This window comes from Clinocottus analis, unplaced genomic scaffold (assembly GCF_023055335.1).
Source record: "Clinocottus analis isolate CAN_PGR_092001 unplaced genomic scaffold, fCliAna1.0.p SCAF_9, whole genome shotgun sequence".
In the NCBI taxonomy this organism is placed as follows: domain Eukaryota; kingdom Metazoa; phylum Chordata; class Actinopteri; order Perciformes; family Cottidae; genus Clinocottus; species Clinocottus analis.
In genome coordinates this window covers 2,912,535-2,927,841 of record NW_027176251.1, presented here as the reverse complement: position 1 = coordinate 2,927,841, position 15,307 = coordinate 2,912,535, and the positions used below count along the sequence as shown (strand labels likewise).

Sequence of the window (15,307 nt, the reverse complement as noted above, 5' to 3'; positions counted from 1 at the left end):
TGATAAAAAAGGTATTCCAAGAGGTATTTAATCTTCTTTTCCTTTACAATTCTCCTCTGGAGCACATATTTACCTCATTAAATCGATAAACGTGTGCTTGCTATGACTCTTAAGCGATCAGAAACTGTGGCGATGTGAGCGAGCGACGGACGCTCGCTGGTTCATGTTGCAGAGAAGTGTGCATCCACATTGACGCAGAAGTCCACACGTGTTTCTTTCACGCGCTGCAGGCGGATGGATTTCAGGTCCTTATCAGACAGTCGGCATGAAAATGGCCGCCGTGATAAGGTCTGACCCTGTGGTGCCCTGGTACACTAATTCAGCTCCAAGGCACATATTCAGGTTTCCATGGGGAGCTCTTTCCACTGCACCACGCACAGCCGATGTTTTTCCACTGCAAGATGTCCCATCTTCTTATTTATTCACTAATCTGCACGTAAAAATAAAAATAAAACGGAAATACTTTTTATGATAATGTGAAGGATATGATCAAGACCAACATCCAAGGATCAAGACTTTTATGTCAAACAACGCCGATAGTTGCATGAAATTACCTCACTGACCGACCAACGAACAACACTGAACACGGGGTCAGACCTTATCATGCCGACTGTTCGATAAGGCCTGAAATCAATCTGCTTGCAGCACATGAAAGAAACGTGTGTGCACTTCTGCAACAGACTGCAAATGCATCAATGTGGATGCACATTTCTCTGCAACATGAACCAGCGAGCATCTGTCTGTCACTCTGATAGATTAAGACTCATACTAAGCACACGTTTATCGTTTTACTACTGTAAACGTGTGCTCTGAAGGAGAACTGCAAAAGAAAACGATCATGATCTCTGGAGGATGAAAGGCTTTCACGGCTTTTTAGGTGTTCACACATATACGCTGCTGCAAACCACCCTTGTTACACTCGGAGACTTCCCTGAAAAAGCAGTAAACAAACAGCGTTGAGTGCTGAACAAACTGCACACACACAGGCGTGCACACGTCTCCACGGATGTCCGATGGAGAAATCTTGATGGTGTCATGTGTGAGCGAGTGTGCATGAGTTGCAAACCGTGGACCTGCTCTGACTCTTGTTCGCAGGTCAAGCGCGTAGTTTTGTTGCATGCATCCACTTGCAAAACACAAGAAGGCGGGCTATGTAATTGTGTTACAACCACCACGTGCACGTTGCCCACAGGATTCACTTTTTTTTATTTTTGATGGTCCACTGTGCAGGGGGTAACAAACTATGTCCGCCGGCGGCTGGCTGCTTCTGCTCAATACAGGCTTGATTATGTCAGGCTTCACTGGCGCACTTTCTGCTCTCGAAATCACAGCGTCAAGCGATGTCGACAGCGGCCCTGACCGTGAGTCAGTCAGAGGTGCTGCACTTCTGCTCCGGTCAGACCGGCGAGCGATGAGGAAAAGGACTTGTGGGAGCGTGACACACACACACACACACACACACCACGGCACATGACGGCGGGGGCCAAACGTTGCTCCCCGAAGAGGAACGAGCACGATGAATCACGGAGCGGATGAAACGGGCCCCGGGAGAGGGGGACGAATCGGCAGTGGCTTATTTCTTGGAAGAGCTGGAATTTTTATGAGGATTTCCCGGCTGTTCGATAACCGCGTCTTGCTCATGTGTTTCAAAAATGAAAATGAAATAAAAAGAGAAAGAACCAGCCAAGTAAAAGTGTCACGTTGGACGTTGAAGTCTGGGCTAAGTCGGTATAAGGAACACTCACCTCATGAAAAGGGTAGATGGCGTGGCGACAGGCGATACCCTTCCATTAGGTAAATGTAAGTTTTTGATGAAAATACACCCTTTTATTCTAAAATCTAGCAGACCCGTACTGGTCTGCGGGTGCCACACCGGTACCGGTGACACTGAGACACTCCTGCGAGCGAATCATCACCTGCAGCCAGCGAGGAATCCACGCGTCAACAATGTCGACAGATCGAACGAAAAACACACCGATGACCTACATTCACTGGCGTTAACTTCAGGCTCAGCATCAGATTGCTCTCGCGCTAACATTTTAAAGCCTTCTCGGCGATGGAGGGCTGTAGTCGAAATGCAACACAGCTGCTGAGGCAGTGGGGCTTCTTCTGCCTCCTGTGAGACGCTCAGCCAAAAGGTCTGGCCATCTGTTTCATGTTAGCTTAAGATATACAGGTATACTGACTCGGCTCAGCATGGACTCTTTTGAAGTCAAATGATGTATTGGATCCCTAAAAAGCTTAAGAAGTACATTAAGGGTATCCTATTTAATGACATCTGCGTCGTTCTGTTACGCAACCATGACAGTCAGATCTGTAGCACTGGTCTTTTTCTTCCTATATTTACAATTTTTCTAATTTGGCAACTCTTCTAAAACATTTCAGAAAGATTTTTTGGGGTATTTTAAAGGATTAAAAGGTGCACTGAAATTGCCAATTAAATACAACTATTATTTTTAAACTGTGTATGTATATACACACACACTGTAGAGAATAACCCACAATTGTGCATTTAAAGCGTCCTCTTTGAATGGTGAATAAAATCACCAGCTGCTACGTGCAGACACTCCTTCCAACAACAACACAAAAAAAAGACGTTTGAAGCAACATTCTCACTTTTCTGCACCCAGAAGTGACTGCAGCCGCCCTGCGGCGCATCCATTGTGATCTCTGGCTTTCAGGCTCTTTGTCTCCAGTTTTCAATTTCAGTAATTATACAGGCAAACCGCCTGCTTACAAAAGTAGAACCGTGGGCACAGAATAAACATCAGGTCACCAGCAGCGCCAAGGAAACGATTCAGCCCGCTGCCATGTCGCTCTTCTCTGCATGGCAACTTGAAAGAGAGAGCAGAACTCTCCGAGCCACAGTCCAAAAAGACGTAATCGTATTAGGTGGCAGAGCATCAGATCTGTTTTTGCCTTTTGTTGAATGCCTCTGCACGTGACCTGTAAGTACATTGAACTAACAGAGTTGTGTCACTCTGTGACCCCGTCATGGACCAACTCAGGCCCATGTTCCCAACCACTAGTCCACATCCACCCGTCTGTCCGTCCACATTGCCGGCCCTCTGCGTTGCCGGAGGGCTTTGCCGGTCTGAACGCATCTCCTCATTGTTTCCATGAAGGCGCCGTCACAATGGACGATTGTGCCGACATTCGTCTGTTTGAAGTCATTCTTGGTTTTTTTTTAAAAAGCGAACACAGGGGTTCACTATGCGATTAGTACGTGGCTGCATGTATAACTCTGGTTAAAATTTGATTAAAAATAATAAAAACACCAGAATAAAATGCCAAAATCAACAAAGGTGATCATTTTTATTGTGTGTGTGTGTTACAGTTCCACTGTTACATCCTACAAAATACAAACAAACCAGTTTGTCCATACAAGCACTGCTTGTTAAATGTCTACACAACCTCTGGGTCTTGATGCAGGCGGATAAATGGACGACCCTTTGACTATGGCAACATGGTTCTTCACAAACTCACAACCTATGTACAGCTTCTACGCTCAAAGTACAAAACAAAAATAATACATCAAAAGGCCTTTTGTCTAATGGTTGTCATGTTACTCAAATGTACTGCGAGCTGTATTCACATGCTGCCCCCTAGTGGCACACACTGCCATTTACTACCATTGTACTCCACCAACAGAGAGGGTGAGACAGTGAGAAGACAGAAAGGTCACGGCCATGAAAAGGAGCGTGTGAAGAGACCTCATTAACATTCCTAAAACATTACTCTGCTTGAAAACAGTCCACACATCGAGTCTGCGCCGTAACCGCCAACACACTCGTAACAGGCAACGCACGGCCGTAGAAAAATAAATTAAATACAACAGATGCTCACTGAAAGCATTCCAGTAAAGCACATTAAACAGGGAACAGTGTGTCAGCGATAAACACTGCAATCCAAGCCCTGGTGGGGAGCAGCTAATCTGAGTTTGATCTAAATACTTTGGGTTTAAAAAAACACCCAACAAATTACATAAAGCAAGACATACATATGGAAAGTATAAAATATGTAGAGACACTATGTCATCATTCCCAGTCACACGTGAAAAATATCTGGACAAAGTTCAACGACGGTCTTCTAAAGTGACACACCTCACATGATGAAAAATATATTTACCATTTAGCTTCGGCGCATCTGATGTACACAACATGCAGAACGGACTACAAAATACAGCGAACATTGTACAATTAAATAAATAAATAAATAAACGCCCCTCGCGCTCCGCTCCCTCTTCACACTCTTGATTGCTCGTTTCATCTGAATGCCGTGAAGATGGATCCACCGGATGACATTTAAGCATGATGTCGGTCAATATGACGGGAAATGACGGGACATGATGTAAGGCCAACTTTGGAGTTGATAATCCTGAAACGGCTCACCGTTCAGTGCATTGCCAGTTCAGTAAATCTAAACGTGTGTTTCTGTACGTCGAGCATCCACGCGTGTACTGTAAGTATTCCAGGATTTAAAGACCCGTTTGCATAATATACATTAGCAAGAACTTAAAAAAAAAAAAAAATGCTGCGGCTGTGACGTATGGCTTGAGGTTCAGTGGAAGGTGTGGAGGCATGTTCTGGGTGTCTCAATAAAAAGGTGTTTTAAAAAAATATCTCTATATATTGTGCTTCCAAGTATTACTAAGATTTACCTTCATCCTGAAGGACACGTGTAGTATTGTAGGACATTGTTGATAAAACTCACATAAACATAAAAACCGTCCAAGTCACGCTTAACCAATTCATCAGATTGACATCTTTGAGACACCGAACGGCAACACGACCACCACGATGCAAAGAAGCCACAAAAAAAAAAAAAAAAAACACATCGCCAGAGCGGCGGCAAGCGACTCCTTCCACTTCCTGATGGTCCTCAGGGTATCGGGATGAAGCCGATGTCCGGTGCGTTGCCCAGAATCAACGTAGTGTGGATCAGCGACGGGGAAGGAGAAGCCAGGCGGAAGGCCGGGTTGCTGGAGTGAAGAGAGTCTCTCTTCCTGCTGCTTCTGCTGAACGGCGGGCAAGGAGCGGTCACGGGCCGCGAGCAGCCAGCTGAGGGCGAGCGCTGCGTGGAAGGCGGCGTCGCCGCCCCGCCGGGCACCTCTACGCCCAGAGGGCTGGTCTTTGGCGTTCCAGGAGGGCACAGGCCACCAGAGTCCAACGAGTGAACCATCCTCTCCAGCACATCCTTCGTGCTCCGCGTGCACTGCGTGGAGAAAATAAGAAAAATGTCAAGAACCAGGGGGGGGAACGGGTCCACGTCATCGGGGGGTAAAAACAGCAGGAGAGATTTCTGCAGTGTGATTAGAACTATTTGTTGAGAACTCAAGCACAGTGAAAAGCCATGAAGGCGCCGATGATTGTCAAGAGACTCAAATGGAGACGCATGGAAGAAGTGAGTTAGACACAGACGATGCAACGCGGGTAAAGTGACATGTGGAGAAGCAGATTCCCGTTTTCTTCTGGCTCCCGATAGAGACAGAAAGGAGAAACAATTTATGCAGAACACCGCGCATGCACGAAACCCACACACGAGAAACCGCTCAGCTAACTAGAGACGACCAGAGTAATAAAGTCATCGGCCGTCGAACACAAGCTGCATTCCACACTGAGCGAGCGAATGTTAATGAGACGAGGATGAATGGAAGTGAAGCATGCACGGTTACAAGCGAGGCACCCTTCCACACCAATCACAAGCTCTTAGAGGAGATAGAACTGGTCAAATGACAGTGATTTTAAACCTAAACCCAAAGTATGTTGCACAAAAAAAAAAAAAAAAGCCACAGTGAAGAGATGTTGTGATTGGTCTGTCGCCCGGCCCTACTCTTACCATGGACCGTCTACACAGCAGTGCCCTTCAGGCTGTGCAGGACAAAGAAAACTCCTGACAGTTCTCCTCCTAGCAGGGTGGAATGGATACGGTACAACACTTGAGTGGCAGATCTTGAATTGAGCAATGAAGTTATATGCATACAAAACAAATGCTTATCATAAGTAAACACGTTCACTAGTTTATACCTACTGAAATACCAGAAATACACCTCAGAAAATACAACTTCTTAAAATCTGCAGTCGGACAAATGAAGACTGGAAAAACTGGAAATTCAAAAAAGAGAACAAAATCTCAAAGAAATTTTATATATATATATATATATATATATATATATATATATATATATATATATATATATATATATATATATATATATATATATATATATATATATATAACACATAACACAAAAGAACACTTTAGCTAAATACAAAATGTACATAAAAATAAAAGTGGTAATATTAAATTAAATATATCTAAGACATCATATGCTGACAATATTGAATGACACATGTATGCAAGACATGTGACGAATCTGTGATAAAGTGGTGATAAATCAAATACAAAATATGATCTAAAACCACGAGGATGCTCGAGAAAGGCAGTGATGAAGTCTTTGGTGTGCACTCGTCATCACCAAAGCAAACACAGTATAGTTAGAAGGAGGTAGATGCTGACCTGCAGCAGTCTGACAGGGTGACTGTGCAAATTTCGACCTGTAAAAAAACTCCTCAAACTCCGTCCACTTTCATGCATTTTTAACTGCTCGGTGATGCCGAAAAGAGTTCAGGGTGGAGTCCAAGACATTTTGTTCTGAAGCTTAAACACGTGACACAGCAGTGTTGTTTCAGCGTAAACCACCTCTTCAGTCGTAGTAATTGGCTAGCGTCATAATGTCTGCTGCGGATAATTTGGCTTCATATTGTGCATCAGTTCCAATCCATCCCAGGCTGAGCCAGAGTAATGTGTTGTCCCAGTCCAGTCAGACACTACCTAACAGTCCAGTCACAATTAAAAACATGTGCGCTGCCGTTTGTTTTCATACGCAATAACAATAAAGTTGATATAAAAATAGATTCATGTCGGATGCACGTTGGCCAGGGACTCGTGTTGGAAGTCTGGAGGATGAAGAAGTGGACACAGAGTGGAAAAGCACAACATAGCCTAACACATCACAGGATCCATGGGACAGTCAGGATTAGGAGAGGGACCACAAGCTGGCTCAACCCACCATGTTCGCATCATTCTTGGCCAGGAAGGGTGGCAGCTCCATCTCCGTGGTCGAAGAAGCAGGGGTCGCCTCAACAAGAGGCACGAAACCTCTTCTGTCAATCAGACTAGAGGACAGACCAGAGCATTATGTTAGGATGCACTTTAACATGCGCTGTACATGATGCCATCATCAAAGACATGTTCATGAGGTCTTTACTCACCTTGGGGGCATCGGGCCACACAGCGTCACACAGCAGTTGGTTATGATATTGTTGTAACTGTACGGGTTCCCAGACTCCTCTGTACACCTTTTACTTGACCAGGAGCCCTTTATCTGCACAGTGAACGAACAGAGAACGCCGCGTGTTAGTGGCTGGAGTCGATTGTAATGATCATGAAGTGAACGGTGTCATGAAAGGGGCACGAGTACTTACATCTTCGTTTGTTGTGAGGTTGGAGGCTACTAAGTACGTATGGAAGCCTGAGAGGCCCATAATAGACCAGATGGAGAAGAAACAAATCACCAACTCCACCACAGTGCGCACAGAACAGTCAAGGCACGATAACGACACCATTTCCAAGGATCATTTCAGACAAATGGCAATTCAAAATGACGATTGAAATCAACCGCACGGCTGAATATGTGTGTAAATAAGTAGTTTTGCAAATTGATCAAGATACCCAACTATTGTTTCCCTATTGTGGAGTTCCTTTCTGCATAACATCTATAAAACAGGCGAGTTTTACGTCTCAATGTCATGACTTACTGAAATATACACAACATATGGGTGGTATTAATACCATACTCTGAAGCTATGGTACTACAAATATGGCACGACCACGTCACACATTCTTCCAATATATGAAAATTAAATTAGAGAAAAATGGAAAAGTGCTTTTAAAGTCCACCGAGGTCAACACATTAGTAATTGTGTGTTATATATCGCCACTGTGACCCAGATGACCACGAGAACATGTTGTCGCCACATAAAACAATGCATCTCTTTTCTAACCTACCAGGCAGTAACTCACTGGTTTTCCATTTGTTTTGAGATATGTAATTCATCACAATGGACATGCTGCTTGTTATACTTGATTTGTACATTTGCTAAAAAATGCCACAGACGACTCTTGAAGGTTAATGATTTAATTAGAGCATCTCCTCCCTGAGATAACCGTCTATGTATTCTTTCGGAATTCAGAAAGACACACACAGACTCCAAAAAGAGGACATGATGACATGATGTCATGCGTCTCCTGTGACCACGAGGAAACCCGCACACACCCCGTCTGAGAATAACAAATTGAACCACTCTGTCGTCATGCCTTCTTTATTTGTCTAGACAGTGGCATCATCTCACGAGAGAACATGAGGCAGCAAACCTCCTACTGGAACGCTGTGTGCCTAAAAGCACCGCTTTGCTGGACACTAACCCGCTGATCCTATTAAGCATGAGCTTAGGCTGAGGAGTGGCAGGAAATGCCTCGTCAACAGTGTGACTTGTGCTATTTCTTGGCACTGAAGAGTGGCACATTAAAATAACATCTCAATGATCACATAAACAGGTTGGATTATGTGAAAATGTAATATGTAGAAAGGATATCTGGCAGGGCTCTCTTGGATGGCTTGAACAAGGCTTTTACCTTCTTGAGAACCTGGAAAGAAAGAAAGAAATAAAAAAAAAATGGACGAATTAGAAACAAAGTAAAAGTGGTTTGTGGTAACACGACACACTACCGAGTGCATGCGTGTCTCTATACGTTGTGAGAATACTCACGCAGGGTGATGTGCGTGACGACACAGCCGAATATGAACGACGTCAGAAAAGACAGAGAGATGATGAAGCTGTAGAAAAAACGGTAATTGCGTTTGCCCACGCAGTTCCCCACCCACGGGCAGTGGTGATCAAACCGCTCTGAGGGGGAAAAACAAACAGTAAACATAGAGATGAGAGGCATAGTTGGAAACAAAAATTGGATGGTTTAATACCCCACATGTGATCGTACATGTATTCAATATTATAAAACGAATCCTGTATATTAATTAAGGATTTGCCCGTCACTCAGGTGCGATTGTTGAAACAGTTTGTTCTTGCTGTAATCAACAGTTGGAGCTTTATGGATATTACGTAATTTTACTCACAAGTAGTATTGTTTAATTATTCTAATCATTTGCTTATTTAGGTTGGATTTTGATATATTAGGATAAATTTTCTTTTGATAGTTTTAAGTTCAGACTCATCATTTATTGTTGTTGTCTAGGTTTACTTAGTCTTTTGGTTGTTCATGTATTTGTTAATTGAGTAACTCTGAAGGCACCTGCGGTTGCATGTAGGAGGCAGGTATAGGACCAGCATGCACTTGGGTAGATTATTTACTAGTGTAGGAGAGGCAGCATGAGGAATTCCTTTGTTTAGTTAAATTATCAGAAAAAAATCTGAATCCTGCATGGACATTGCATTCTTTTGGTTGTGTAATCCACATACCCATGATGCATCAGTGGCCCCTTGATTTATGCTAGTTTTCTTTGATTTATTGGACAAATGGCCACTAGATCCACAGATGGCTTTATGTTTTACAACAATGTATTGTTTGGATTTTGTTACATTTCAGCATTGCACCTTCCAGACAAATTAACATAATAAGACATGAAGAAAAACTGGAACCCGACCTGCCAAGCAGTATGGTATGTTTCTCTTGGCAATGATGGCAAGTTGTGGAGTTTAATTAGTGCAGCTGGCATACGTGGGAACTTCCCACCACATCCTTACCCACACAGTTGTCACAGAGGCTGCAGTGGGAGGTCCGAGGAGGCCTGAACATTTTACAAGTGAAGCAGTATTTGAGCTTCACCACCTGCTGGTTGATGAGAATCTCCTTGGTTCGCGGAGGGGGGCGATACGTAGAGGATCCTGAGGTATCTTAAAATAGAGCACAAGGGGAGAGAATGATGCACATTTGATATTCACCCAATACTCACTTTATTTATATAATAAAGGAATAATTAGAGGTATGTCTTTTGTGTAAGCTGATTAGGTCTTGGTAGGAGGGTTCAAACCAACATGCCCCTCGAAGAGCCACCATCCCCCATATGGCAAAGCTCTTTTACCCCCCCATCTGTTCCACGTACGCGACTCGAGGTTGTGCCTTACCGATCTGCTTCTCTATGTCTGCTGCTTCCTCTGGGCTGGCCCTGGGTAGGATGCCCGGGTCTGTAAAGCTGGTTCTCAGCAGGGAGATGACCGAAAACAAGAAAAGAACCCCACCGATCACAGGAATAAAGACGGTCAGATGCTCCACGAGGAAGGGGCAACTGTAAAAGACAAACATGGCAAAACCAAGTTACATATACACGTACGTGTGTGTACATGCATGCATACATACATATCTCTATTTGCATATACATACGGTACATTAGAATAGACAGGTCATGCTGCATTCAGGGCTCACTAGAAAGAAACGTACAAAACAGCACTGCTAGTTACTCACTCGAATGCAAAGAAAAGGCCACACGTGACAACAATAAGGCCCAGTGTCAGAGGAAGGACGCCGCTCTGTCTGGCCACGATAATCCGTCCGTCGCAGAAGAACCTGTTCTTCCCCGGGAACACTTCCCATTTCCTCCGCGGCCGCTGCACCTTCTTCTCGACGCGGTTCTGCTGCGCCGACATGGGCGACACCGACAGCGCGCGCGGGTCGATCTGCTGGTACTCGCAGTTCTTCATCGTGTGCCGTTCAACGGGTCTTCGACGCGGGGCTCGGAGGAGGTCGCCGGAGGCACTCACAAGACAGCGCTCATTTTCTCGGCCGCGTTACGGAGAGACCGTCCTCTCAAGACGCAGTCACAGGTCATAGTCCGCGGATGCGTTGCTCGCTTCAGTCGTCCATCCCGAGAGCTGACGCCCGCGAGCTAGCGGAGCCGTTGAGGGCTGTCTCCTCCGGGGCAGAGCTTCACGAGCCGACTCACTTCCGAAGTTGACTCGAGTTTAACTACCATCTTCGATAGTTAAAATAAAGCCATTCATAAATACTAGTACTTGTTTAGTTGTCTTTAAATCGCCTTTACCACAAATTCAACGGACGAGCTCCGGGCTGAAGCTTCTTGCGACAGTTGGCGTTTCCTTTTTTCCTTTTTTTTTTTTTTGTCGCCGTCAGCCAACGTACGTCACGAGGTGGGTGGTGACGTAAGCACGCAGGCCTCGCCGCTGAGTATAAAAGGAGAAAACGTTACGCACGCGGATGGTTTGGAGATCAGTGGCGAACAGCAGAGCCTGCAAAGTCATTATCTGTGCGGATCCACATAAGCGGCTCCAGGTGCTGCGTTTCACCTCGAAAGATTAGTTAAAGCCCGTATTGAAAATATATCTATTCATTGCATGCATGCTTATGTAACCTACCTATGAGACCTATGAGGGTTTACATCGTGGGTATTTATAAAGTAGCACAGTGCATTGGCAAAAAAGACAAAGCCGTATGCAAACCCATGCCACTATATATAATACATTATTTCTTAATACTCTTATGATTGTTGCTTCTCGGTAAAAGATATACAGTCTGACCTGTTTGCCACTTGTCTCTGCATGGACTCGTTCTCCAGAAGAGCATTTAATTTAATAACCCTGGCTTTGTACCAACCAACCCATCAGCTGCAGAGAGTGAACCACAGTGCCCTTGTTACCATGGAGAGTGCTCTCTGGTCTGTGGTGCTTAACAGGTGATGGTCTCACTGTGTGAAGTGTTATGACTCCAAGGTCAGTGTTCTGTGTGCACGTCAACTCTGACATTATCCAGTGTGTTTCCAGCCGTGTCTTCCTGAAGAGACTTGACTTCGTGCCTCTTCTGGAACCCATGAGTGGGAAAGGGACAGGCAGGTTCATCCGTTGAATTTGTGTTTGTTTATTAAGCACAATAATGTATGAGACTCTGCTTTAGGGTGTGAAAGTATGGCCACCACTCAGGCTCTTTAAGGAGCAAGTGAGGAGGATTTAAGAGGGGGGTGTATCGGTAGAAATAGCATATAATATTCACAACTATGTTTTCATTCATTTATAATCACCTCGACAAAGAATTGATGCAAAATCTGGACCCTCACAACCAGATGCCACAAAACCATGCACACTGCACCTTTAAATATTTAGCCTTTGCCAGAAGGTACAAGTGCCAGGTGCAATATTATGACTAAGTCATTTGCTCCAATTGAATGCATAGGTTCTTGTATGTAACAGGACACTTTGTAAGAGAGCCTGGATTGCCTTCCTGTTTTTGTCCATTGTACAGGGATACCACATACACTGTTTTTTTATACATGATGCATGTATGATATATGAAGTGCACAGAGCTTCCAGTTATCTCACTCTTTCCACATATCTTTTGGTGTTTTTAGGATGGAGGTGGGCAGTGAGCTAATTGAGTACCAGCACCCTCTAGTGGAGTTAAGAGGTATCGGCGCACATCACACAAACCATGAACACACAAATCGGTGTTTAATCTTAAATTCAAGAGTAAACTTGCTGGTCTAACTTTTTGTTTCAACAAAACACAATGTAGCAATTTTACCTTAATGCTTAAGGTTTACCTTTACAGACATTTTTATTCAAGATTCTTTCACAGCAACAAACAATTTTATTGTCTCATTCACATTCAAATATTCCTGAACTATAACTTGGAATAATTCTTCCAAACATGCAGTGCTATATTAAATTAAACAACCAAAGTCTTCCCAATATTTACAACTAAACAGTGTTCAACTAAGTTTCAGAAATATTGTACATTTTGTTCTCAAAGACATTTAACTGAGTCCAATGGGTTGACTATTGCATGAGTAAGTCGGACTGGGCGAGATCATTAGAAGTAATAATGCTTTTCTTTGGATTATATTACTTAAATATAAATTAGTGAATTCATGTATCAATTCAATAAGTGTAACATTGACAAAATGCTGCATTCATGTTTTTTGTGATGCTTTTACGAAAATAATCAATTACTGGAATAACAAATGAATTATTGATGATCCACTTTAAAAACACATGGGTGAGATTTAACATGATGTATTTTTGCCCAGTCCTACATGGACATATTGCATTTAAAAAGGTCAGAGTAATCTTTGAAGTCATGTCCATGGCAAGAAGTTACAGTGCAGCGCCAGGCCCAGCACCCAGTAAGACAGGAAGTATCCCAGAATGCTCTGCGTCGTAGGAGAACAGCTTTTAAAGTGTGGCAGCAGTGCGATGATGGGGTTTTGAGGTCTGTGCTTGCATCCGTTTCTGGAATCCGCCTGCAGCTGTACATTGGGGTTTGATGTTTTCCTTCGATGAAGAAGCGGCTCATTGAGGAGGAGGACGTGAGCACTTATCCAGAAAGGCACCGGAGACGAGGAGGCCAGGAATCTGGTGAGAACCTAGAAAACGTCAGAATGGGAATGAGTAGAAATTAACAGTTGTTCCTCACACACACACACACACACACATGGACCACATGAAGGTGGCTATGCGATGTACCTACCTGCACGTGCATGCAGAATGTTCCAAACACCAGAAGTACCGTCGAATGAACAACGTAAACAAACACTCTTGAGTTGAACAATCCCGGCGTGGGTTTGTCGAGCCCTTTACTCGCGCCCGTCTCCCAAAGTCCGAGTCTCATGCACATTTCCGGGTTGGCTTGAAAATACGCGTAAGCCGCCATTATGCCGAGAGTGGCCATGGGCATAGCCAGGAGGAAGTTCGGTATCTGCTTCAGCTCAAAGTAGCGGAGGAAGCCCACGTCCCAGTAAACGTCCTGGATGTGAGAATACAGCACGGGGAGAGGCTTCATGCACCAGAGGGGCGGCGGACCGTTTTCATCTGGCACCCGGTAGCCTTTGAGTTCAGCCAGCGACAGAAGAGCGGGAGGGATGCGTTCCAGGGAGAGGGACGGCGTGCAAAACGTCCTATACCCGTAGTACTGGAACGCACAAAAGGGAAGGGCAATGATTGCGGTTCCCAAGAGGGAGGTGAGCAGCACACGGACGACGGCCAAAACATAGCGGAAGACTTTACTGCAGCCTTTCGTCGTCGTTCTATATACGCGAATCTGACAAATGGCGTGCAGCGATGGGAGGTACAGGAGGAACCCTATGTTCACGAGTCCATTGGATCGCGCCGCAGTGGCTATACTGAGGGCCAGGCACGCTCGGAAGATGAAGCCTTTCTCCAGGAGGAACAGGCCGCCGAATGTCAGCGCGGCGAACAGGCTCTCGGAGTACCCGGCCGTCATGAAGACGTTGGCCGGCGTGATGCAATAGAGCAGGCTGGAGAGCAGAGCCAAACGCCGGTCCTGGAGGACGACCCTGCTCAGCGCGTACAGGGCGACGGCGCTCAACAGGAAGAGGCCACTGTTCCCCAGAGCCACGGCCACCAGCAGGCGGCCCCGCACGCTCAGCCAGCCGCTCAGGGGCCGCAGCAGCGTCTCGGCGAGGCCTCGGAGGACGACGGGCAAGAGGGGGAAGAACGCAAAGTTGTGCTCGTAGAGGTAGCCTCGCTCGGCGATGAAGAGGAAGTGCTCGGCATCCCAGCGGGAAAGGCCGCCCAGCAACCACTCCACCGCAGAGTCCAAGTACAGAGGCTCCTCTGCCCTCGGGGGCCTGAACGCTTCGGCGTCGTGGTCGGGGATGACAGCGTTGAAGACGGCCTGGGGAGAAAAATATCAACAATATTAGAATAAATCCTGTCCGCACACATACCTACTTACCACATAATGTGTACACTCTCCCTTCCTCCCTCCCTCAGATAATTGCCAAGGTGACTCTGGAGAAATTAGGGTTAATACCTGTGTTATATCAACCAGATTCAGCATATCATCAGAGGTCACAACATCCAAACTTGGCTCAAACTTACCTGCAAAAGCAGAGACAGGCCCCTGGTGACGGTGGCGAACTCCAGCACGGCTCTGACGTCCATGGTCAATGCTGTGACGGAGACGTGACAGGCCTGAGCATTGTCGCTGCTACCAGGCAGTCGCTGCTGGATTCGTCATAGTTTTCAGTAAAACATACTGCGCGCGCCAGGGTTATATGTAATATTCGGCGAAAGAGAAGCGGAAGTGTCTCGTGTTCATTGCTTTGCCCGCATTAAAAGAAGAGGGTGAACACGGGTAGTGTTACTGGACAAAGCTACTCGTCGACTGTCAGCGTTTGTTGTCGCTCAGGTGCAATCTTTGTCCTCACATCCTCGTCCTGCAGCAGCAGCTCTGCTTCGTTTCGAATGGCTCTTTTCGC

General features: G+C 45.3%; 2 protein-coding genes across 4 annotated transcripts; both read right to left on the bottom strand.

Moving 5' to 3' along the window:
- Positions 1-3,317: 3,317 nt before the first annotated feature.
- Positions 3,318-11,169, bottom strand: zdhhc18a (zinc finger DHHC-type palmitoyltransferase 18a). 2 transcript variants are annotated; one of them, XM_068570423.1, is made up of 10 exons: positions 10,543-11,169; positions 10,206-10,366; positions 9,825-9,974; positions 8,832-8,969; positions 8,658-8,709; positions 7,488-7,590; positions 7,275-7,387; positions 7,073-7,178; positions 5,839-5,907; positions 5,124-5,214 (listed from the first exon to the last, which is right to left on the bottom strand). In XM_068570423.1, exons 1-9 carry the CDS (start codon positions 10,776-10,778, stop codon positions 5,866-5,868), a joined length of 1,101 nt encoding a protein of 366 aa, XP_068426524.1. In that variant the 5' UTR covers positions 10,779-11,169; the 3' UTR covers positions 5,124-5,214; positions 5,839-5,865. The 2 variants fall into 2 exon arrangements, with proteins under 2 accessions (XP_068426523.1, XP_068426524.1); XM_068570422.1 differs by lacking the exon at positions 5,839-5,907 and having other exon boundaries at positions 3,318-5,214.
- A 1,468-nt stretch (positions 11,170-12,637) lies between these two features.
- pigv (phosphatidylinositol glycan anchor biosynthesis, class V) lies at positions 12,638-15,257 on the bottom strand. 2 transcript variants are annotated; one of them, XM_068570211.1, is made up of 3 exons: positions 14,928-15,257; positions 13,555-14,721; positions 12,638-13,450 (listed from the first exon to the last, which is right to left on the bottom strand). In XM_068570211.1, the coding sequence occupies exons 1-3, from the start codon at positions 14,988-14,990 to the stop codon at positions 13,163-13,165; spliced, it is 1,518 nt and encodes a 505-aa protein (XP_068426312.1). In that variant the 5' UTR covers positions 14,991-15,257; the 3' UTR covers positions 12,638-13,162. The 2 variants fall into 2 exon arrangements, with proteins under 2 accessions (XP_068426312.1, XP_068426313.1); XM_068570212.1 differs by having other exon boundaries at positions 13,265-13,439.
- Between the last annotated feature and the right edge of the window lie 50 nt (positions 15,258-15,307).